Here is a 23,817-nt window from a genome sequence, read left to right on the forward strand (position 1 = left end):
TGTTCAGCTAATGGTTTGTTCTTTTCTGCCCTTCAAAGAAAGCTTGATCTTGAGCGATTGATATCACAATGAAAGACTAATTGTTAATCTTGGGCAGCACCAAAGAGCATCTCAAACACAGCAGGGCCTCTGTTTTTTCATTCTTAGGAGGTTCAAGCCTGTCTGTGAAAACTACATTTTTACCGAGAATGCGGGAAGAAAGTTGCGAGTGTACCAGCAAGATTTACCCATCCTGAAGCGGACAGCACACTTTAATATAGTGAGTATATTTGTGCCTTCCACGACAGTGAAAAAGATTGGAAAATGGCAGTGTCCAAATATCACACCAAGGTAACCAAGGATGCAAAAATCTACGTGAAAAAATGTTTTTCCGTGTAAAGTGGGGATGGACGTATCTAGGACACAATTCTTGTAACCCCCTTCCCTCTCCGCAAGATTAGTTGCATTAGCTTGTAAATCATAAATATTTTTATGAACTATTTACACTGAGAACAAACCAAGCAGAAAGCTGCAACATTTAAAATCCAATTTGGACATTTTTTTCTATGCCTTTGTGCAAAACGTGCGCAATATAGTGGAAAAATAAAAACTCAGTAATGTATTAGTGGCGAAATGTATGTAAAAATACTCTGTGCGTGGATGCATAAATATTAGCAATTTAAAAAAATATTCAAAATGCTGGTGAGAATGAAATGGTTGTTGGAATAATGAATGAAAACTGCATTCCATGCATTTGCATGGAGGGCTGGCCTTTAGTGGGAGAGGTGCAGCCACTGAATACGGTACATTAAAATTTAATTGTTTGTTTGCTCTGCTGGTCCTTTATTCCCGGGCGGAAGTGCGCTTGCGCCGCACGTATTTCCGTGTTGTGACTTTCGTTGCTTTGATAAAGGTTGCAAAGGGATCGCTGCGTTTGTGTCCGCAGAAAGGAGCAGAAGCAAACGTCAACCGGGACCTGCCTTTCTGCACCGCCGCGCTGTCTTTTGTTAAGAGTTTTCTGAGGCTGTTTTGTGTTTTTTTTGATGTGTGTGTTCTGTCTCGATCTGAATTATTCGGGCGCCGGGGATCTGAGGAAATTGGCTAAAAGAAAAGCCCAGAGCCGGAATGGCAAGATGAGCTGTGCCATGTTCTTCTTACTCGGCTTTTAGCTTTTAACCCTTGCAGTGCTTGCCAGTGGAAAACGTCTCCTGGCCAGCGAGCACCAGGAACTGGATGTAGCAGCCGGGTCGCCGCTGCGGTCTATTGTCGGGTAAGATCATTATTTTGTGTACACACACACATACACGAATGGTATCGCAAGCCTCAGGGTTGTGCAGATTACATAATGTTCTTTAATAAGGATTTTGGCTTTTTTTTAGCAGGTTCAGAACCAGTTATGAAAATATTGTCATAATCTTTTGTGACTTTGATGTTTCAGAAAGTCTTTTTTTAATATAACGGACAGGAGAAAGGATTCGTGTAGGTAATTCCCTCAGGTGGTTGTTGCAGATAGGATTTGGATGTAATCACTTGTGTTATTCTTTTGCACTTCTCATTTTTATGTCTTCCCATCTCAAAATTTTTTTGCAGGAAATGATTGACCTGGAATAATCAAGGGGCGAAAGAATATAAGCTTCATCTTAATTAAACTGAACTCTTTTGCTATTAATGTGTACAATGTTTCAGTTAAACTGAGGTAACTTGTCTCTGTTGAACATTTGCAGAAGAAATAATAACGATTTTTTTTTGTAAATTGGAGGCCCGTTCTCAATCCCAGTTTAGTTACATCACCTACAAAACTGTTTGGCTGAATATGTATACATCTTCGAGTGCCGTGATGCTATTTTTCTTGCATTTAAAAAAAATAGTTTGCACCCTTCCCCTTGTGAACAAAGGACATTCTATCCACAGTTATCTTATTTGCCTTAAATACCATGTTATTCAATATGTCATTGTATGCTCACCCAGTTGTGGAAGTTCATATCGTGTAAGGGGCAAGTACATACCTAAATTTGTTTTTGTTGATTAAGTGAACACTAAGGGCTAAAATTATGTGTCATAGAATACCTATGATCTTGAAGATTTTTTCCTTTTGAAAACACACTTGCTTAAGATTGAAGTAATTCTGACAGAGTGTCACAATATACTGTGGAAAAATACCCATTGATTTGTTGTGGCATTGTTCACAGTTGGATATCTACTGACATACTAGTACAGCTCACTCTCAACTACAGAGTGCCCATTTGCACTACTGTTGCTTGCGTTAAAGCCATAGTCTTCAGGCCTATGAACAATGTACCCAAACTGTGCCACACGTAGGGACAACAGATAGTACAGTATAGCATTTGATGTACTACACATTGAATTTAAGTGTAAGTAAACTTATAATTCTAAGAAGATGCATATTAAATGGGCAGATTTGTTATCTAGTTTTTATATTTTAGGTGTCGTAGTTATGCAAATGGAAGGAAATGATATTGGCATCTCAAAAAACTTGATCTTGGATTGATGGGAATATGGAAGGAATTTAGGAAATTATAATTCACAGATTTCTTACAGTTAATGCATTTTCCAGCAACTCTAGTTCTGCAAATACAGGCCTGGTGAGTAGAAATGTTGTTTAGTGATGTGATTAAAATTTGTATATCAGAAGATTCTGGCTTGGTTTCTGTTTGGTGCTGAGACTGTTACAGTTAGCCTCTGCTCATGGGAGGATAAAATGTAGCAGACTTGTTCTCCTGAATGCTTTGCAATGGTCCCCTTTGGAAAGCATCTGAACATCGGATGATTGGGCTCAGCTGTGAGGCCTGTTTGTTAAGGTTTAGAACAATCCCTGTTTAAGCAGGAAATTGAAGGATTTCCACAGGGAAAATGCTGGAAGATGTACCTGGGGACAGTATGTTTGCAGGCAATATACACAAGCTTTTTGGATTGGAGTATTGGTCTAAATGAAGCAGCACGTCAAAGGCGTAAGCATGAACATCTAACTTAAATGTTAGCTTTGAGAGTGCTGCTGCTGTATGCTCTGATAAAGTTAGCTGGCAATCTTGCAACATCTCCTGAGGTAGAAGGAGTGGAGTAGGCTGACTTCCTTAAGGGAGTATGCAATGTCTCCAGCTGCATAGATGGGACACAGTGCATACCCACTGAATGAACAAAGATGGCCTACCACGCTCTCTCCATCTTTGGAGTCAGTCAAATAAATTTACAGTCTTCCAACACTAGATGGTGCTCAGAGAAACAAAGACTGAATCTTCTTTCGAATGGACACACCTTAGGCAGTTTTTCCAACTATATTTCTATTTGTGGTCTAATTGCATAGCTGAAGCAAGAGTTGTTTTGAAACTTCCAGAATTAAAATAAAATCAAAGGCACATAATGGGTAATAAACCAATGTATTAACAAAGGTTAGTGTCTGTGTTTATTGTATACATTTGTACTAGGGGAAATCAAGTCAGACTGTATAAATGTCCATAATTTTACTGTTGCTCAATGAATCAGAAGGATGTTTTATCCATTGTATTCATTTTCTGCTGTTATAAAATACATGATGAAATGGTTGCATACAGAAAGAAAGAGAGTTCTTATGCATGCTGAAATTTGTGGCCTACCTAGATTGTTGGCAATGCAGCTTGTTGGTTTCAAATGCAAACCCATGGATTTAAGTGTAAAGCAAAGGGATTTCACTTCCCCCCCCCCCCCCCCCCCCCCGCCCTTCCCCAATGCTGTCGTTGGCTCGGAATCAAAACTTTTTTTTTAGGAAGTGTATCCAGATCTGACTGGGCAAGGGTGAACCTGACTCAACATCTTATTTCACCCCACTGTGAACTTTTGATCCCATGTCATTGCCCTTTTGCCACTTAAACATTGACCATCTCTGTCCTTGCCTCATCTACTGTTGATACCTTCAATCAATGTTGTTTAACTGATTTTGCAAGCATTATTGTGCATAGATAGCTGCTTTACAATATCGTGGAGCTGTAAATGCAAACCATGAGTTAGGAACTGTGCAAAATCCCTTTTTATAACTTTTACAGCCATCCCCTTTAAGGAAAGCGCTACTTCCAATTTACTTTAAGAAGCCAATGTCTAATATTTAATGCCTGATATTCCTATTGATCAACTTCAATATTCAAATTGCAACTCATGAACAGTTCTTGTTTTGTTATTACTGAGTATTATTCCCAACTTTTAACTTGACTTTTAAATGTTTTGCTTATTAAAGCTGAACACTACAGTGGCTTCCAAAGCAAAACTGTAAATGCTGCGGACTGCCCAGAAGTCAGTGGTAAGCAGATTACAGTAATAATGTACAAATAACTTGGGATTAGTAGAGGATTCAATACCAATTGCTCGGATGTGGGGGTGACTGCTGATAATTCTCAGAAACTTAGTTGTAATAAACCAAGTAAAGAGAATATGAACATTTTAATAAACAAATGAACCTTGATGTATAGTTCACATAGGGCAGCACACAACAGTGGAATGAGAAAAAAAATGTAAGAATTGTGGTAGACTAGAGCATGCACATATTCCTGACAAAATAAATAGAAATTTTATAAAATAAAGTTTGCCTATTGGACAGAAATGTTAATTAATCCTCCTCCTTGTGTTCATCTTCTGAGTGCCTTGGTTTGACCTGGTGTTCCAATGCAGTGCCGATTATCAGTGGAGGAGGTGTGGGTGGCCCTGTATCTGACTCAAGTAGCTCTAGACTAAGAAGGCTCGGCTTCATCCTGCAGCAGCTCTGCTTGAGCAGCTACAATCTGTGTGTGGTGGCTGACAGGCTCCAGCAAGGTCATTTGTGAAGAGCAGTGGTGACATCATGAATGAGCTACAGCCGCTCCCACTCCCATGGGGCAGTGACGCAGCAATTTTAGTAATGGGTTGGAAAACATCATGTTTTATTTGTGTGACATCTTGCAAGCCTCTTTGTACACTGAAATACAGAAACATGTTAGTAGTAGTCTCAGCTGGCGTGGCAGAAGGCTGACCTTCTTCTGCAGTTCTCAGGCGGTTTCTGCTTGTACTGTGTTGGAAGAGAAGACATTGGCCTTCAGATGTTGCGTTCAGTCCTTAACTGTGGGAATGGAGTTGGCCACATTTCTGTGCTGGAAAGGATGGATTCCATATGGGTGCAAAGCCCTGTGCAAGGTTGGTACTGGAGTGTTCCATACTCCTTGACATTGCAAATAAGTTTTCTGGCAGGTCTACCAAGGTGCCAGGTGTACACGTCAGCTTCTTCTGTTGGCTGCCCCCTTTAACACTAGGTCTGATTTCTCCGCAGCAGAACCTAGTGTGACATTGTCTTCTGGTGAGGTGATACCCAGGCTACTCATCCACATAGCCTAGGCTGTCACCTACATTTCTGGAGTCTAGTGATGTGTATGCCTTGCCTCTAAGCTAACCACTAAATTTCATGGCGTGTTAGTGTCTGAGGTGGTGTCTGGGATTGTTAAATCAAGTTGCAGTGCATCATAATTTTCACGCTTCTCATCCTCCTTTGATCACTTGATTAGATTGCAGTTTTTGGCTTTTTGAGAGGAGAAAAGCATCCAGTAGGATTATGTTGAATGGAGGCAGTGGTGGTAGGGCTGTGGCTATCTTGCCCTCTGTGGGGCAAAGATAATACAGTTGTTACCTCCTCCGCTAATTAGTAGCTGCTGCTGTGATAATGTTCCACCTCCTTCCTGCAAGAAGGAAGGAGTCAGGTAGTAGCTCTTGCACAGTGTGTTTAGGGAACATCCCTGGCAATGCCTGCTGGGTATGAGATAAAGGTGGGAAACTTGTAGCATTGCTAAATTCGTGAGGCTGCAGTGGATTGTGTGAAGGTCAGGGACAAGTCCTGAGATTGGTAGTGAATGACGGGCATGTGTGCATTCAAATGTTTTTGAGTAGTTGCTGGAATGCAGGCACGGTCATATAGCCCGGAAACAGGCCCTTTGGCTCACCAAGTCTGCACTGACCATCAAGCACCATTTACACTAGTTGTACATGAATTCCACTTCATTCTCCCTACATTCCCATCAACTCCCTCTTCCCCCTCCCCGCACAGATTCTAGCACTTACCTATACCCCGGGGGCAATTAACCTACCAACATCATGTTATTTGGCACTGACTATAGGGGAAAAACATGCAGGGTATTTGAACTTTCTGATGCATTGCATTCAGACTGCTGGTATCTCCATTCAACAGCTTTTGACTGGTGGACTGCCTTTTTGCCAAGGATAGATGATCTCCACCTCTCCTCCACCAGTGCTGTCGTAAAGCTCTCCCCATGCTTTGTTTTATTGTGCCCTTTTCTGCATGAAACCTGGTTCCATGACAAGTTCCACCCCCTGCTGCAGTCACAATCTGTCTCTGAGAGCTGCAGACTCACTTTAAGTAGTGCAGCTAACGTTAAATAGCAATGTCCACTCATGAAATTGGGCCTCCTGCTGATGTGATAATAACCACCCAGTTCATTATTTTATTGGCTGCACACAGCATTTAAGCAAATAAGCAGGTAGCACAAAGTTTGTAATGGAAGCAAAGGGCACAGGTAAGTTAGTTCCCCATGATAATTTTCTGGTATATGCAAATTACCCCGAGAGGATTTAAATTTAAGAAGTAAATTTGAAATGTATTTCCAAGTCTAGAAGTCCCACTAAGGTGCTTGCTGCTCTCGCTGTCCAGTTACCTACCTACTAAACCTACTCTTGGTTTAAGTTAATGTATGAGCAGGAACATCTACATGTTGGCTCCTGCCTAGTTGGTGCAGAGTCTTCTGACTGTAAATATCTAATGAACATCTTTTGACAGCCATTTAGGTTGCACCTCCCAATTTTCTCGCTATTAAAACTGTAGAAGAGAATTAATGTCTCAGAAGCTTACAAACCTTTGTAAGCATTCAAATAAACAATTATGTTTTTAAATTATGATTTATAAAATAAATCCTTTTTTCTCAAATAAAAAATCAACTTAAATATGAATTAACACAACTAAATCAGAAATTATGAAAGTATATCATTGTTGGCGCTCTTCATGTTGGAACCACAACTGATAACCCAGGCATGAGTATTGAGAAACCAGCAGAGGTGTATGCCCTGGTGCTGCACTTTGTGGTAAATTGCACAGTTTTAGTGAATATTTTGAGCTATTCATAAAATAGATGGATGCAAGGCTGAATGAGTTAAAGCACTGGAGGAATGCACCATATCACACTTTTTTTGGTCTTCAATCTTGCATATACAATAGATTCCAATAAATTCTACTGAATGTTTTGGGTAAGAACTTTAACTTTTCCTGTTCAAAGTATATAGTCATAACATCTGTACTGTGGAAAATGCCACAGCTCAGAATGAGGTCACTTGGTCTATCTGGGAAGAACTGGCTTTTGAAGAGCTGGTTGCTTAGTCATATTTTCCTATTCGTTTTGTTTTTCTTAAAATATTTGTCCAGTTTTTAAAAGCTCCTTTTTGTGGTTGTAATGGGTGTGACGCTTACTGCCATCACTCCATGAAAGTAATAGCAACTTCGGGATTTCCAAGCGTTTATAGTTTAATGTAGTGTTTGCTGTCAGTATTTCAGCCCTTCTCCAGAGTGTTGCAGCCTCCTCCAGGAGAATCAGGAAATTACTTAAGTTGACTTGAAAGTAAGCTGGTTACAAACTAATCCCACTGAAAAATATACTGAAAATGTTACGCTTTTGTGCATGAGATCCAAATCAGGTTTTAAATGGCCCACTAAGCCATAATTAATGCTCAGCAGATTTTCTGCACCTAAAAGAACTTACTTTGTGTATGTGTATTTTAGCTCTTTCAGATTGAAAGCTATTTTAGAATATAATGGATTTTAAAAATGCTCATGTTGAAGAAAGTTTTTTTTTCTTAAACCTATGTGTTTTACAAGCTTTATTTTGGATTCGTAGAGCTTCATAGAGTTATACAGTACAGAAATGGGCCTAATTGCCCAGTTTGTCCATGCTGACCAAGATGCCTGTATAAGCCAATCCCATTGCCTATAACACTCTAACCTTTCCTATCTATGTACTTGTCCTAATGTCTTTTAAATGCTGTATTTGTACCTGTTTCTACCATCTCCTCTGGCACCTCATTTCCTATATTTATCACCCTTTGTGGGTGAAAATCTTGCCCCTCATGTCCCCTTCTGATCTTTTCCCTTGCATTTTAAACCTATGCAGTCCAATTTTAGACTCCTCTACCCTGGGAGGAACTAGATTGTGACTATCTACCCTGTCTATGTCCCTTGTAATTTTGTAAACATTTATAAGGTCACCCCTTGACCTCCTATGTTCCAGTGAGAATAAGCCCAGTCTATCCAATCTCTCCTTATAACTAAGATATCTTTATTAGTCACGTGTACATCGAAACACATGGTGAAATGCATCCTTTTTTTTCGCGTAGAGTGTTCTGGGGGTAGCCCACAAGTGTCGCCACGTTTCCGGCACCAACATAGTATGCCCACAACTTCCTAACCTGTACTTCTTTTGGAAAGTGGGAGGAAACCGGAGCACCCAGAGGAAACCCACGCAGACATGAGGAGAACGTACAAACTCCTTACAGACAGTGGCCGGAATTGAACCCAGCTCGCTGGCACTGTAAAGTGTTATGCTAACTGCTACGCTACCGTGCCTGCCCCACAGCCTTCCATTCCAGGTAACATCCTGTTGAATCTCTCCACTCTCTCTGGCACTACCACATCCTTCCTGTAGTGTGGCAACCGGAACTGTGAACAATACTTCAAGTGCAGTCTATCCAATGTTTTATGCAAATGCAAATGACGTCCCAACTCTTCTACTCAATGCCTCGGCCTATGAAGGCAAGCATATCAAATGCCTTTATCACCACCCCATCCACCTGTGTACCATTTTCAGTGAGCTAAGGACTTGCAGCCCAAAGCCTGTATGTACATCAACACTCCTGAGGTCCTTGCCATTTACTTTATCTGCCCTAATAGAATTTGCCGTCCCAAAGTACATTACCTGGCGCTTATCTGGATTAAATTCGACCTGCCACTGTTCCGCCCAACTTTCCAACTGATCTATGCCTGCTGTATCCTTAAGCAACCTTCTTTGTTACCTACAACTCCACCAATTTTTGTGTCATCTGCAAAGTTACTAATCGCACCCCTTGTGTCTTCATCCATATTATATGTGTGTGTGTGTGTATGTATATATGTATATAAAACAAAGAACAAATTGTACACCAATTCCTGCAGTACAACACATTACAGACTTCCAGTTACAGAAACACTCTCTGCCTCCTATCATCAAGCTAGTTTTTGAATCCAGTTCACCAACATGCCTTGGATCCCTTGTGCCTTAACCTTCTGGACCAGCCTACCTTGCATGTCAAAATCCTTGCTGAAGTCCATATAGATAATATCTAATACCTGGTCTTCTTCAACCTCTGTGGTTACTTCTTGAAAATACTCGATTAGATTGGTGGGGCATGATCTCCCCTGCACAAAAACATGCTAACTCTTCCAAATCAGTCCCTGCCTTTCCAAGTGAACATAAATCCTATCCTTCAATCTTCTCCGACAACTTCTCTAACACTGCAAGGCTTATCCCTACTGCCCTTTTTGAACAAGGGGACAACATTGGCTATCCCCCAAGCTATTGGTACCTTGCAAAGGTGCAGAAATCTCCTTCCTTGTTTCCCTTAGCATCCTGGGATAGATCTTGTCCAATCCTGGGAATTTATGCACCCTAATATGCTCCAATATTTCTAACACTCCTCCTGCTTGATACAGGTGTGCTCCAGAAAATCAGTGTATCCCTTAATGCTCCAGCCTTCACGTTTTTCTCCCTGGTGAATACCAATGAGAAGTATTCATTTAGGGTCTTGCTCGTATCCCTTGGCTTCATGCATAGATTACCCCTCTGGTCCCTGAGGCGAGCTATTCAAATGTTTTAGGATTCTCCTTGATCCTTCTTACAAGGTCATTTCATGGCCCCTTTTTGCCCTCCTAATTTCTAAGTTTTTTTTCTCCTCTCAACCTCAAGTGACTCGTTTGATGACAATTTCCTATATCTGGCACACGTTTCCTCCACCTCCCCCAAATTCAAATGTTTCTGCAAAATGTTTATAATGTTTTCCCAAACTATTTGCTTTCTTGTTTAAATTAATGGCCTAATTCTGAATCTTTAAACCAGGTAATAAATTGATTCAGTAAAAGAACTGTAGACTTCGATATTAATTCTAGGCAGTGGACAATCTTGTCTTCTGCTTATAACGACACAGAGGGAGGTCATTAAGGCCATGCCTGCTCCTAGGGGAGCAATCCCATTGGTCCCATTCCCCCGTTTTATCTATGACAGTACTGGAATCATTGCAAAATGGAACACATTTTATTCCTGGTATCAAAGGGCTTTGGGAATAAACTGGAAAGACTTGGGACTCTACCTAGAATGGAGATAAATGGATGTGAATAGAAAGGAAAAAAATGGAAATTGCAAATCCAAAATATAATTTAAACTGTGAAATTCAGAACAGCTGACATGGATTCAAATAATATAATGGGTAAAATTAGAATTAAGGTCAGGAAATTCTTTTGTTGTCCAAGAGTTAATCAATTTATGGGTGGCACAGCTAGTAGAGTCACTGTCTCAAGTGCCAGGGACCTGGGTTCAATCTTGTCCTCAGTGCTGTCCATTTGGAGTTTGCATGTTCTCCCTGTGACCTGCATGGGTTTCCTCCAGGTGCTGTGGTTTCCTCCCACATCCCAAAGACAAGCAAGTTGGTAGGTTAATTGTCCTTATTGTGTAGGTAAATGGTGGAATCTGGGGGAAGTTGTTGAGAAAGTGGGAGAGTAAAAACAGAAAAAATTAATGTAGCATCAATGTAAATTGGCAGTTGTAAGTAGGCACGGACTAATGAGCCAAAGGGCCTCTTTCCATTTTGTACCTGTTATAAACTAGATATATTCTTGTAAACTAGACTTTCAGGAAGAGTTATGAAATAGAGGCTTTTGTTGGGTGCATGTTTTAAACTGAGTCAAATGGCCTTCCTCATCTTCAAAAGGTCTAATGATCTTGCAATAGTTCTGGATGGATAGCTGTCATAACTGGATAGCACAGGATGTATTCTGGGAGCAAAGTAAAAGAAATGTGCCAAATTACAAAGTGCCTAATGGAAAGCTATTTGATCCTCAGTATCTCTTCTATTTGTAAAATAAAATATCTTTATTAGTCACATGTACATTGAAACACACATTGAAATGGACCTTTTGCATAGAGTGTTCTGGGGGCAGCCCGCAAGTGTCGCCACGCTTCCAGAGCCAACATAGCATGCCCACAACTTCTTAACCCGTACGTCTTTGGAATGTGGGAGGAAACCGGAGCACCCGGAGGAAACCCATGCAGACACAGGGAGAACGTACAAACTCCTTACAGACAGCGGCTAGAATTGAACTGGGGCTGCTGGCACTGTAATAGCGTTATGCTAACTGCTACACTACTGTGCCTGTTAAAAATACCTACTTTTAATAAATCTGGATATCGGTTGATTGAAAACTCGCTCTTTGAAAACTCGCTCTTTAAAAACTCTTTTCAGCAAATCACCTTGACACAAAATTCCAAAAAGTGCAACTGAATTGGAAAAATGCCAACAGAACCACATTTGATTAAGATGGATGTTCAGATCAAGAACAGAAGTATCGCTGTAACAGCAGTATTCTGTGTGCTTTATCCATCTGGAAAATGCTCTCTTAGACAGAGTCAGTGTCTGAAAATGGTACTATGTATGCTAGAGTTCAAATGTGTGAAATATCTCATTGAAGTTACTGAATTAGAACCAGGTATTTAATGATTTGCTTGTTGAATTTCTAAAAAAAAAATTGTTGTCTCCTTGCTGTTCTTTCAGGTGCATCTGTCTTTAGTCATCTTCAGTTGCATGCTAATGTAACAATATTAAATAAAAAATAATTTCTGCAAGAAAGGCTATTAACATTATACTTATAAAAGTTTTTAGGATTAATCCTACTAGGCTAAGCTTAAGCATCTTTTCAAAATGTGAAAAGGGTGGAATGCCTTTGCGTAAACAGACATCATAAGTTGTTTCTTGATGGTTTTCATGCTGGTTAATGCAGGACTTGTGAATCAAAACCTGAAGGTTACTGTTTTGTTTGCAATTAATTTGCCCAGGCAGAGAACTGTGGCAAATTGTGTGGAACTGACCAATCATCAGAAAAGAAACAAACTTGACAACTAGATCAGCCGTTTAACTCTTTAACTGACCATTTACTGAGTAGTGGACTGAGTGTTGTTTGCTATGATTTTGATTCTGAAAATTGTGCATTGAAGAACAATCCCTTTCCCCATCCCCAGGTATCAATCTGGTGAACTTTCATAGCACTCCCTCTATTTCAAATATATCTTTCCTTGGATAGGGAGACCAGACCTGTACACAGTGTCCTAACTGTGGATTCACCAAGTTGCCATGTAATTTCAGGAAGGCATATTTACTTCTAATTTCATTGATTTGGCCTCCACAGCTATATAGGATAGAGACTGCTAAAGATTCATGGTTCTCAGAGAATCGATTTCTCCCTGTATACATCTTAAATGAATGATCCCTTATTCAAGCTATGCTGCCTCTAATAATGAGGAGAGATTGAAAAGGTTGGGACCATATTTATTGGAGTGTTTTTTTTGCTGAGGGGGGAAAAAATATTGAAGATTGAAAGGTAAGCTAACTGAAACACACAAGATACCGAGGGGGACTGACAGGATAGATGCTGAGATGATAGTTCCTCTGGTGGGGGCTTCTGAAACAAGTGGGCATAGTTTCCGAATTACAAAGCTTTGTTTTTTTTTTAAGTGCAGTGGCTGTTCATTCTGTGACTGAAAACGTTATGAAACAGAATGTGACGTTATAGTGGAGAAAACAATGTTATGTCAAATTGCATAGTTGAGCAATAATGTTTAGATGAATGTGAAAAATCCTGATAATGGCTGTGTACTAAATGAAAAGGGGCTGCATCCCTGCAGAGGTTGAGGGGAAACTAGGCAGGAAGCCTTCCTATCATTAGGAGTATTTTCACACTAAAATCAGTAGTGACATAGGAAGGTGTTCCCCATCAGTAAGTGGCATAGTATGCTTGAATTGTTTCTATAAATATAACTATATTAAATGTGCAGCGTTTAAACACTAAGGGGGAGTGAGTTGCTGCTAAAGTCGCTCTTTATATCTTCGTCCATAAAGTATTCAAGCTTTTGTTGTTGCAGCATATTGACTACTTAAATCTTTTAGCATTTAATATTTTTGTGACCTAATGACGACATTAAATTTCTTCCTCTTAAGGTCTTTTTTTTAAAGATGTTGTATTGCAAAACCCTCCTCAAAGATCTACAAACTATATTTGCTCATATTTTTATCCTATACAAGTAACGCATATAATTTGGTGAAAAGCCTTTCTTCAGTGGTCCTGACAGATGAAAATTTTATTCACATCATAGATATTTCTGTTTATTTATTATTAATCATTTATAACAATTCTCTTTTCATTCCCCAGGTGGTTTCTATTCGTGTGAGGGACGGTATGAATTACAGAGGTCTGTATAAATTTCAGTATTTTATTATTCAGTATTACTGGAATCTGGTCCCCTAGTGGGGGGGAGAAAATGTTGAATTCAGCCTCCCAGTCATTTGAAATGTTCTTATGATCAACTTAGGAGGAAAATTGATGAATGTTTTAATTTGCTCTTCACCCAAATAACATCCTTAAGAGTGTGCACAAATACAATATTTTGCACATGTCTATTCACTGCTCACATTAGTCTTCCATGTTTTTTTGCAACCACACAGTGTTTAATAAGGACACCTATCTAGTTCAGCTGAAGGATGTTGTGAAGGTGCTGCTGTATGAAACTGAAACAGAGAAGTTTCTAGCTGCCTTTGAAGGAATTTGCACTTGAAGAGGCATCATCTATTATCATAACTACAGCACCATAAATCATTGTACCATTTAAGTTCATAGACTTTTACAGGATGTCACCATTAAACATTAAAAAGAAACCACCATTTATTTAGTGCTATTCATGGTCTCAGAATATCATAACACACATCAGAGCAAATTTGATTCTTTTTAAATGCAGCCATTGATGTAATATGATTCTTCTTCTCCTTTTCCTCCTAATCCCCCTCCGACAACCCTTCAGGGTCGAGTCTGATTCTCCAATTCTGTTGTTTCTGAGGTGGCTTACGAGGCCAGTGTGGGTATTGCAGAGTCTGCAGCAGGTCAGACAAGGGAGTACTTGATGGGTTGGTGTGCAGTTTTAGGAGGTTTCTGTGTGATTCTGACACTTTGGCCCATGACCGTTCAAAGTGAAGGAGCATTTGTGATGACATTGAATCTTTGTGTCTGAGATTCCCAAAGGTCAGTGGGGATGTTATACTTTGAGAACATACTTGAATCTTTTCCGCTGACTAGCTGGTAATCTCTTGCTGTTATGGACTCAGAATTGTATGTCTGTTTTGAAGGACTGGTGCATGCGAGTGATGTGACCTGTCAATCAAAGACAACAGAGTGTAGTTAGCACCTCATTTCTGGGAACCTTGGTCAATGAGATGAAATGATGCAAGTTGAATAGTTTCCCATGTGTCCTGCAGATTAGCTGCACTCCACAGGGAAGCTTGATGGAGGTGAAGTACAGCAATGCAGCAAGTAGAGATTGGGTGAAGTGTTGGTGCAATGACATAACCTTACATGACTAATTTTCTGAGATAGGGACTGTTGTGGATTCATAAGTTAATATCACAGCTTGTATGTCATCATGAAGCAGATATAGTTATAAGGAGAGATTGGATGGGCTGGTTTTATACTCACTGAAATGTATGAGATTGAGGGGTGACCTTATAGAGGTTTATAAAATTATTGGGGGCATGGATAGGGTAGGTGGTCAGGAGAGTCTAGAACTAGAGGGCACAGCTTTATGGTGAGAGAGGAGAAATTTAAAGGAGATCAGAGGGGTAAGTTTTTCCACACAGAGGGTGGTGGTTATCTGGAATGGGCTGCCAGAGGAGGTGGTAGAGTCAGAAACAATTACAACATGTTGTAAAGCATTTGGACAGGTACTTGGATAGGAAAGGTATAGAGAGAACATGGGTCTAATGCAGGTAAATGGGAATAGTGTAGATAGGCGTCACGATTGGCATGGACGAAGTGGGCTAATGTGGCCTGATTCCGTGCTATATGATTCTATAAAATGGAGACTAATTCCTAAAAAGGATGCTCCACACCCTCTCAATTGATACATACAAAGACTTTAATAAGGTCAAGGAAGGCCATGTATATAGTGATTGGTGCTGCTCCCTGCATATCTCTTGTAGTTGTCATCTGATGAAGATCATGTCCACTGTGCTTCCAGTGGGACCGAATCCATACTTTAATTTCCATTCTCTGAATTATTAGTCCCTGCTTCTGGATAACTAGTCTTGTAGCATAATCACAGCATTATTACACCCAGCATGATTCACCAAATTATAAAATTTGGCTCACCACTAAATCAAATCTTATTCCAAATTTTGAGGAATAGATAACGGCAGCAGTTTAACAATTTTTTGATTAGTAAACTGTGGGATAAAATAAATGGGCTGCCCAACTTAATATTCAACCATGCAGAAAAGCACCCATGGCATTTCCTTGCTCTAATCCTGCTGATTGTTGGAACTGTAGCTGATTGTAAAGCATGCCTTTCTTAGACAAAAAAAAACTAAGAATCCAACATGTCCTTATAGGAAAATTGTTATATAGTGCAAAGTTATGTTTGGTTCCAAGGTTCCTGAAAAATTTAAGAATCTGATATCTTGATTAGAAGTGTGAAATTCTTGACTGTCTAGGTTCCCATGCTGAAGAAAGAACATATTTGTGAACATTTAATCTGTCTTGCCTTTTTCCCTGGAGCTCTCTTGTTTAAAAACCCACTTTTTTAAAAAGAAAACTCAACCTCTTTATTTAAGCAACTGTCATCATATTAAAACCCACACTACTGTTCGACTTCCTTTTTTTCTATTTGTCTTGTCATGTTTACTATGTTAAGATTATATATAATATTGTTGAAAATTAAAGAAAGTTGAGTTAATGGGTCCTGAAGGTAGAGTCATTTTAAGTGATTTGACAGATATATAAAATTAAAAATTAGGGTTGGCAAAATGCACATGATTGACACATACAGACTTTTTTGAATGTCAGTCATGCAAAAAAAAACTCCATGTAACCATTGCCATGTTGGGTATTTTATCAAATAACTCAGTGCTAGTCACATTTGTAACTAAAGGTCTGGCACAAAGAGGAGTAATATTGGATGGAGCAGGCTACTCATGTTGTGAACTTTGACTTGTCACAGAATTGTGCAAGGCTCTCAAACGACATGTGGCCATGGCAGTCCTGATTTTGCGTTTTTTGCAGAGCATGCACTTTATAGCCTGGGAGAAGCTGACTGCACTGCAGCTATACAAGTGCACTGTGCTCTTTTCCTTGTCCTCCTAGTTAGACAGAGCCAAAGTGGACCTGTATCACACGAGAAAAGGCCACAATGTGTCAACATCCCCTGATACATTGGCACCCAGAAGGAGGAGATATCCAGTGAAAAGATTGGGGGATCTTTTTCTTGGCAGGCATTCAGTTATTTCTTGTTGCCATTAAAATTTGCATTGACTCCTTCCAGAACTGTTCACTGGCTTCTATTATAGTATGTTCTCATGGCAGCCACCATCCCTCATCTCTCCTATGCCCTAATTAACTTTTGTAGCTGCACTGTTGAACTGGAGCTTATAATGTTAAATACAGGAAGTCCCCGACTTACGAACGCCCGTACATACGAACTGACCTTCATGGTCTTAACGACCTTCAGTTCATAAGCGGGCCCGGCCCCCGATCCTACCACAGCGGCAGTACACCTTCTTTGGCCCAACCCCAGGCCAAGTGCGCGTGTGCAGCCGCGATCCCCAGGCCAAGTGCGCATGCGCGGATGCTGTTCCGAGTTACAGACAAAATCGGGTTACGAACAGTCTCAAAAACGGAACTCGTTCGTAACCCGGGGACTTCCTGTACTTTACAATGATGCTTCAGAGTTTAAAGCTTCTGACGAAGTGGTCCTGCCTGGTTCACCTAACAAATCATGAGGTTGTGCATTTTGCAGCAGTTTTCCTTACCCTTTCAGGAATGGAATAGTTTCATAGATATGATTCACCTTGCACCCAAAATAGTGCATAGGCTTAGCAATGAGAGTGACCAAGCTAATGATAATATGCCTTATTGTCATCAGTGGTGTCAATGAAGCCATGGATGTGCAAAACTGCTTAACAGCAACACCTGACCTGAGGAGATTATAGAGACAGGGAGGGGCAAGCTCATAAATGGATAGGGGTTTTAAAAGCAAATGCAAAGTACTTCTTCTGACCATTCAAAATTATGGGCAAAGCATTTTCCAATGAGTCATTACAAATCTTGGCATTCTATTACTATTCTGCTATTACTTAACAGTGCGATTAAACTGGCAATGGCTTGCATTTAGTATTTTTAATTTGGCAATTACTTCTTTGAATTGTTCAACTCCTAACACAAATGGTTTAAAAACGTACATGGAAACACTAAAGCAAAAGCAAGATGGTAGGGCTGAGGTTTAGATCTGATTTTTAAAAATTCCTGACACACAGAATTTTGACTTGGTTCCAAAAATGTTTCTTTGAAAGTTATGTTTATTTTACTCTTCTAGTATTACAATAATTTGCTGTTATTTGCTAGATTTTAATATCATTCTAAATTATTTAAAAATACTTCTGTAATCTTATTCTTAGAAATTATGCATTCAGTTGGCTGCAGTAACACTGGCTGCTGTCAGTCTGAGAAGGAGGTGACCCTCAGTGCTGATGATGTGAGTAGCGATGACCAGTTTGACTTGTGTTCTTCTCAACCGGACAAACTTTATGGAAACAGCTACAAGCCAATAAGCTGTGTAAAGCAAGAGTCGCTGGAGGAACCGAATGCACAAATGGGTGTTGGAAGAAACGCAGAAGCCCAGGATGATATGAAACGAAGGAAAAACATTTTCCGAGCGGGGAAACGAGGAAGACCATCAGGGACGACAAAAGCTGCTGGGTACAGAACCAGTACAGGCCGACCTTTGGGAACAACAAAGGCAGCTGGGTTCAAGACCAGCCCGGGCAGGCCCTTGGGCACTACCAAGGCAGCAGGATACCGGGTCAGCCCAGGAAGGCCGCCAGGTACCATGAAAGCTCTCTCCCACATTTCGGGTCTCGATTTCCCATCATGTAGCAGTGTTGCTTTTAGCTATTCAATGGTCCATAACAAAACATTAAGTGGACCGACTGTAACCACAAATAGAAACATGGAGCTGAATCAGTAAAACACCTGCTTTGTTTTTCTATAATTGGTTTGTTCCTTGACAAAGTAGGCTAACTTTTTATACAACCTATTGATCTGCACACCAGTACTATATGATTACAACCAACTTGTTAAACAGTGTAGAGGTTGTGGAATCTAGGCCCTAAAATAAACCTGCCTTTGGAACATTATGCCTGTTAGTTACAATATTTTACAGGATGCAGTTTTCTTTGATTGTGGTTTTGCTACAAACTGCAGTATCTCATTTTGAATGATCGATTCACTAGGGTCCAGTTTCAAACATAATTTCCACTTTACGAGAAGGTTGCACACACTTGACTGGAGGGAAGAATAAGGAGGGGAGGTTGGGCAATGTCCTAGAATCTGCTGTAGTTGAAAGTATATATAGCTTCAACCGATTAATCTTGGCCCTGTTGCAACTGATAATTGACAAGACAACCATTCTGAATTTTCCTTCTGTGTTACATACTTAAATATAAGTTGTGGGAAAATGAATGTTAATGATTACAAGAAGATAAATTGTAATTGGTGCATGCAGGACTAACTATGATGGCACTCTTTGAGCTGCTGGAGTTCCTTTGACTGGACAAGTGCAATTTTCATTTATTTGAATTCTTTTGATTCCGCTGTTTTTGCCATTGGGAAGTTTGAGAAAGGGAAAGGCTGTTAGTCTCCACAAAGACTTGCCTTACAGAAGTTCGGCTGAAAGCAGCAGTCAGCTGTTGCAAACTTGGTATATAAAGAGGAGCTTCTGAATGAAGCCACTAGGAAAGGTGTGCACAGCAGTACTTCGTGGAAAATAATTATCACCAGGTTTAGTTAATATTCTTAAAGTATAGTTGTCAACTTGGTATAGAACTTTGTATGACAACCTGTGCTTTACCAAAGCCTTGTTGGTAACCATAATCTTCATTTCCCCATGATTATAAAATACTGTAAATCTTTCAATGCTGCTGTAAGCATTTTTAGGAGTATTGCTACATGTATTTTTTGACGTTCAGGGAATCTAATGTGACTCCTGCAGGGTTGAAGTTGGATATCCTATGATCTGATTCTCACTTCTGTGAATGAACTATTAGAATATTCTAAGTTTTTTTTAAAGTAACTGTTAATAGGAAGTCAATAGAAGCCAGATGTTTACTCTATTTCTTGGGATACACTACAGCTGAATACATTTCTAAGGATTTTGATTCCGTGATTGATCAAAGGAACAAAACCACCTTTTGAGAAGGGCTCACATTAAGTCAGTGGCCTACATGTGGATTTCATTTCCTGGATGATCTTCCACACCTGAGGCAGAAGGGAGAACTGCAAAACAAAAATAATGCCTAAACTGTGAAATGCTGTAAACGTCATGTAATAAGTTACAAATTTTCACTTAGTAATGGTATTCTTTTATTAAGTCTTTAACACGGGCTCCAATTTTAATTTAGACACTCAAGCTTGAGAAGAGACCATTGTAACACAGTTGTGGTTAGACTGAAGGTTCATTGGTTATGCCACTTTCACTCGAATTTCAGTAAGCCACAAAATATTCATTAACATTCCACAGTGGACGACATCTCCTTGAGTTGTGCTGGCATTATCTATTACCATCTCCAATGAGCTAACACTAGTATTGTTTAGCCTGGGACTTTTTTTGTTCCTCTGAGTATAGCAGATTACTAGTGGCAGACATGGATTGCACCACTTGGACTGAATAGATAAGGAGCCAATTTCAAAATTATGGCAATTATTTAATCATTTATTGGTACTGCATCATAATTAATGTTTTGTAAAATAAAAATCTCACTTGCATGGCATTCTGTCTGAAATACATTTAAAAATGTAATATGAAACATTTTTTGCAACACTATACAATATTTCTCTATTTCTCTCTATTAGTATTTAACAGGCAAAAGCAAGATCGAAGGAAAACTCAACAGCCAGAGAGTTGAGCACTGTACTTAACGCTTCTACATAATCACAATTGGACATACAAAAGAGTTGATTGACAACTACGTGAATCGTTCATAGAAAGGCAGGTTTTCACATTTATTAAACGTACTACTGTAATGATAACACTGGTTTCATCAGAAGTATTCCATGTATGCGTCTTTAAAGTTTAATTACATAATTGTAGCATCCGTTGTAGCTGACTATTGTCACTAATCCAACACTTGAGATATCATCTACTGTCAAGAATATACCTCGGACTGGTTTTGCATATCCAGCATTCGCATTTCCTGAACTGGAATGCTAGTTGTCTGTTTCATAATAAAACCATTTTTTTTCCAGAAACCTTTGCAGATGATTTTTTAAATGGACTTAAAAGTGAACTGTATCCAAAGCTGATACAGTAATTGTTTCAAAACTGTACATGTATTGATGCTTAGAGCTACACTGCTGTTTGAAAGAATACCCTTGCTCAATATTTTAAGTTGGCAAACAGATGATCTTTCATAGATGCTGCATTTTATGGACACTAATGTCTACCACCAGATACTGCTACAAGTCCAGGAGATCACTAATCTTGAACAATCCTCAACTGTAGGGGTGCCTCTGTTTTAAACACATCTGTTACATGTTAACAAAACTGCATGCTTCAGGTTTGTTGTTACTTGTGATGCTGTATTGTATATACAATTGCTGCATCAAAATGCTTGTATGTAACGGACAAAGTTTGTACTGTTGTTGTATGATAAAGCTGTTCTATATTTTGCGCATGTTATTTTAGGTGGGAAATTTACTTTCAAGGATCTTTTGTTTATGGTTTAGTGGGTAAATGGATCACATGGCACAGTTATAGACTAGGACAATGTCCAAAATGGTCCTTGCTCTTTGCTAAATTTCCTCATTTCAGTAGAGGTACGGACATGATTGTGTTTCACTATGATATTCTCGGTCACTAATTCTCCAGTTGACAATTTGTCTAAGCAGGCTTTGGAAGTGGAATGTGAATAATGGATGGGGGAAAAAAAAGTGTGGTCACTTAGAGTAGTAGCATTTTACACCAAAGAAAGTAGCTTGTTATCCCTCTGCTGGATCCCACAAGATTATTTTTTTTAATATCTTGACCTTGACTATCACATGCAGTATTTACTCTCAACTGAGAAAATTGCTGTTCTACCATGGGCAATTCTATTAAGTATAGAAATGCCCCTTATGTGTGAAAATAAGGAGCATATTAAGGAACGTAAATTCTTTTCTAAAGTTGTTATGTCTGGAAGAGTCTAAATTTGGAAAATTTCTGATTCGTTTTTCCTAACTTTCTCAAATGCAGATTTAAATCTGTTATGGAATATCAAATCAAAATTCTATTCTGAATGACCTAAAATGATATTTTGAAAGGTTCCCTATTTTTACATAGGTCATCTTGATAGTGACTAAACTACAGTTGTCAATGAATCTGAACCATGTACTGCATGGAGAGGCCCTAGTTAATCAATGTGTTGTTACTGTCTCCTTCATCTCCATGCAGTAAAATTGCGTCTCAGTAATAGCCTGGTTTTGAGACTGAGGAAGAAACACTTCTAAGGCTGTCATCCACTGGCCCTGCTCACCTCCACAAAGCCTGTGCTACTGTTGAGTAATATTCTCATGTGCTTGGCACTTGTGCCCAATTTCTCACCATGCCATTCAATAATTGGCTGAAATTGTTTTCTGTCCTTGAAGTACTTGAATTTTAGTTTCTGATTTTTATTTTAGGTGATTATATCCTGTCCTCAAAATTAATTGTGGGAAAACCTATCTGTTGTGATTTTGTCAGGGATTGTAGCAAGGAAGAGGACTTTTGTTGCACATGTAAAGGGAAATTAATATATCTGCTTGCTTTCTCAATGACACAGAAACACTTAGTTTGTTACGGGGGAAGTTGTTTTGGCAAATACATTTTTGGTCAAAGTGGAGGACTTATCATTTACTGGACCACATACACGATGTTCCTTGACTGACATATTTGAAAAAGAAGTGGACAGAAATGTAGATCTGCCAAGGGTAGTCATTTTTTCTGTCTGAGTATAAAAGTTCATATCTGCTGGAACTAATGCTGATAGAAAATCAATTTATTTTAAAATTTATTTTGTTATGCAATATTATTTTAAAATATTAGTTTGCCTTAGTGTATATAAAATTGAAACAACTTGCTGAATTACTTCCAAAGTTCTACTTTTCCTCGATAATCTACTTTCCTTCTCTTCAGGAGAGTAGACAGCTAGTTAGTGCTGCAGCTGTTACTATTTGCTGTTTGTAGTACTTACATTTGCTGCTGATTGCAAGAGTTCAGTATCAATTTCTTTTCCTTTCAGAAGTGGAACCCTGCTTCTAATGTGCAGGGGGTTCCAGTAGCAGTTACTATTGCAGACCAACAACTATCTACAATGGATATCTTGTGATATCTTAAGTGTTGAAATGCATCAAGGCATTGCAGCAATTTGGCAAGAATCACCTGTCTCTGCAGACAAAAAATCCACCATGCTTCCTTGTTTTCATGGATAATATTTAAATGTTATGGCATTAAGAATTTTTTGATTATAAAGTAGAAATTACTTTTCTATTAACAATTCTTGAGATGAGAAACTGGTGAAACAACAATTATAGTAGTCACGTTTTTGGTTAGTTCTAAAGTGATCTACTTAGGAAATCAGTTTTCTGTGCTTTACGGCCAAAGTATATTTTTTTAGGCTTTTTGATCTAAAAGTTAGTTCTAATTAAACATTACTGGTCTCTGAATAACAGAGAAAGTTGTGTTTTATTATCCCCCTCGCTTGAATCTTTAAATAAAGGACTGTATTAAAATCATAAGTGGTACATTATAGTTTTTCATTTAAAATGTAGCCTTCTTAAAGAATCTCAAATTGCATTCTTGTCTTGAATTCACATTCAACTAATTATTTTTGTAGGCAATCCACTGCTTTCTTTTTCTGTATCCACATCCAAATAAAATTTTAGTACAAAATCTTATTTCAGTTCTTGTATCACTACGTGTTTACTTATCTTTCAGATGCATTTGAGTCATTTCTAATGCCACATGTTGATGAGAAAAAAAATCACATTTAAAAAAAAATTGTCTGGATCGCTTGTTAACAAATGGAATATATGGTTCTTCAAGTGATGTTAACTTTGCATCTGTGGAAAGTTGTCAACTTAAATCTGGAGCTTTTAGAGCTGAGGAGGGCACACTTGGAGGGGTAGTCATGCATGTTGGATTTTGTGACAGTTATGATTGTGAAAAAACCAAATGTCTCGGAACAAATGTCCAACTAAAGCTCTCAGTGAGATTGTATCAGGTAAATATAGAAATTTGCCACCTTATCTTTCTTTCTTCTGCAGTTTAAACTGTGGTTATTCTGCTGTTTTACGTAACTAGTAATAATCAAGATTTTCACTGACCTGGAATGTATTTTTTCCTATAACTAAATTGAGAATTTGCAACTTCAAGAATTCTGAAGCTGAATCCATGTGGCTAAATGCAACACATTTGGCTT

General features: G+C 39.0%; 1 protein-coding gene across 2 annotated transcripts; it reads left to right on the forward strand.

Moving 5' to 3' along the window:
- The first annotated feature begins 874 nt into the window (after positions 1–874).
- Positions 875–23,280, forward strand: LOC127569417 (UPF0461 protein C5orf24 homolog). 2 transcript variants are annotated; one of them, XM_052014037.1, is made up of 5 exons: positions 875–1,249; positions 2,424–2,582; positions 13,499–13,538; positions 17,785–18,210; positions 20,237–23,280. In XM_052014037.1, exons 3-5 carry the CDS (start codon positions 13,526–13,528, stop codon positions 20,287–20,289), a joined length of 492 nt encoding a protein of 163 aa, XP_051869997.1. In that variant the 5' UTR covers positions 875–1,249; positions 2,424–2,582; positions 13,499–13,525; the 3' UTR covers positions 20,290–23,280. The 2 variants fall into 2 exon arrangements, with proteins under 2 accessions (XP_051869997.1, XP_051869996.1); XM_052014036.1 differs by lacking the exon at positions 2,424–2,582 and having other exon boundaries at positions 20,237–23,279.
- The last annotated feature ends 537 nt before the right edge of the window (positions 23,281–23,817 follow it).

The sequence above is a fragment of the Pristis pectinata genome, chromosome 4 (assembly GCF_009764475.1).
Source record: "Pristis pectinata isolate sPriPec2 chromosome 4, sPriPec2.1.pri, whole genome shotgun sequence".
Classification (NCBI taxonomy): Eukaryota; Metazoa; Chordata; class Chondrichthyes; order Rhinopristiformes; family Pristidae; genus Pristis; species Pristis pectinata.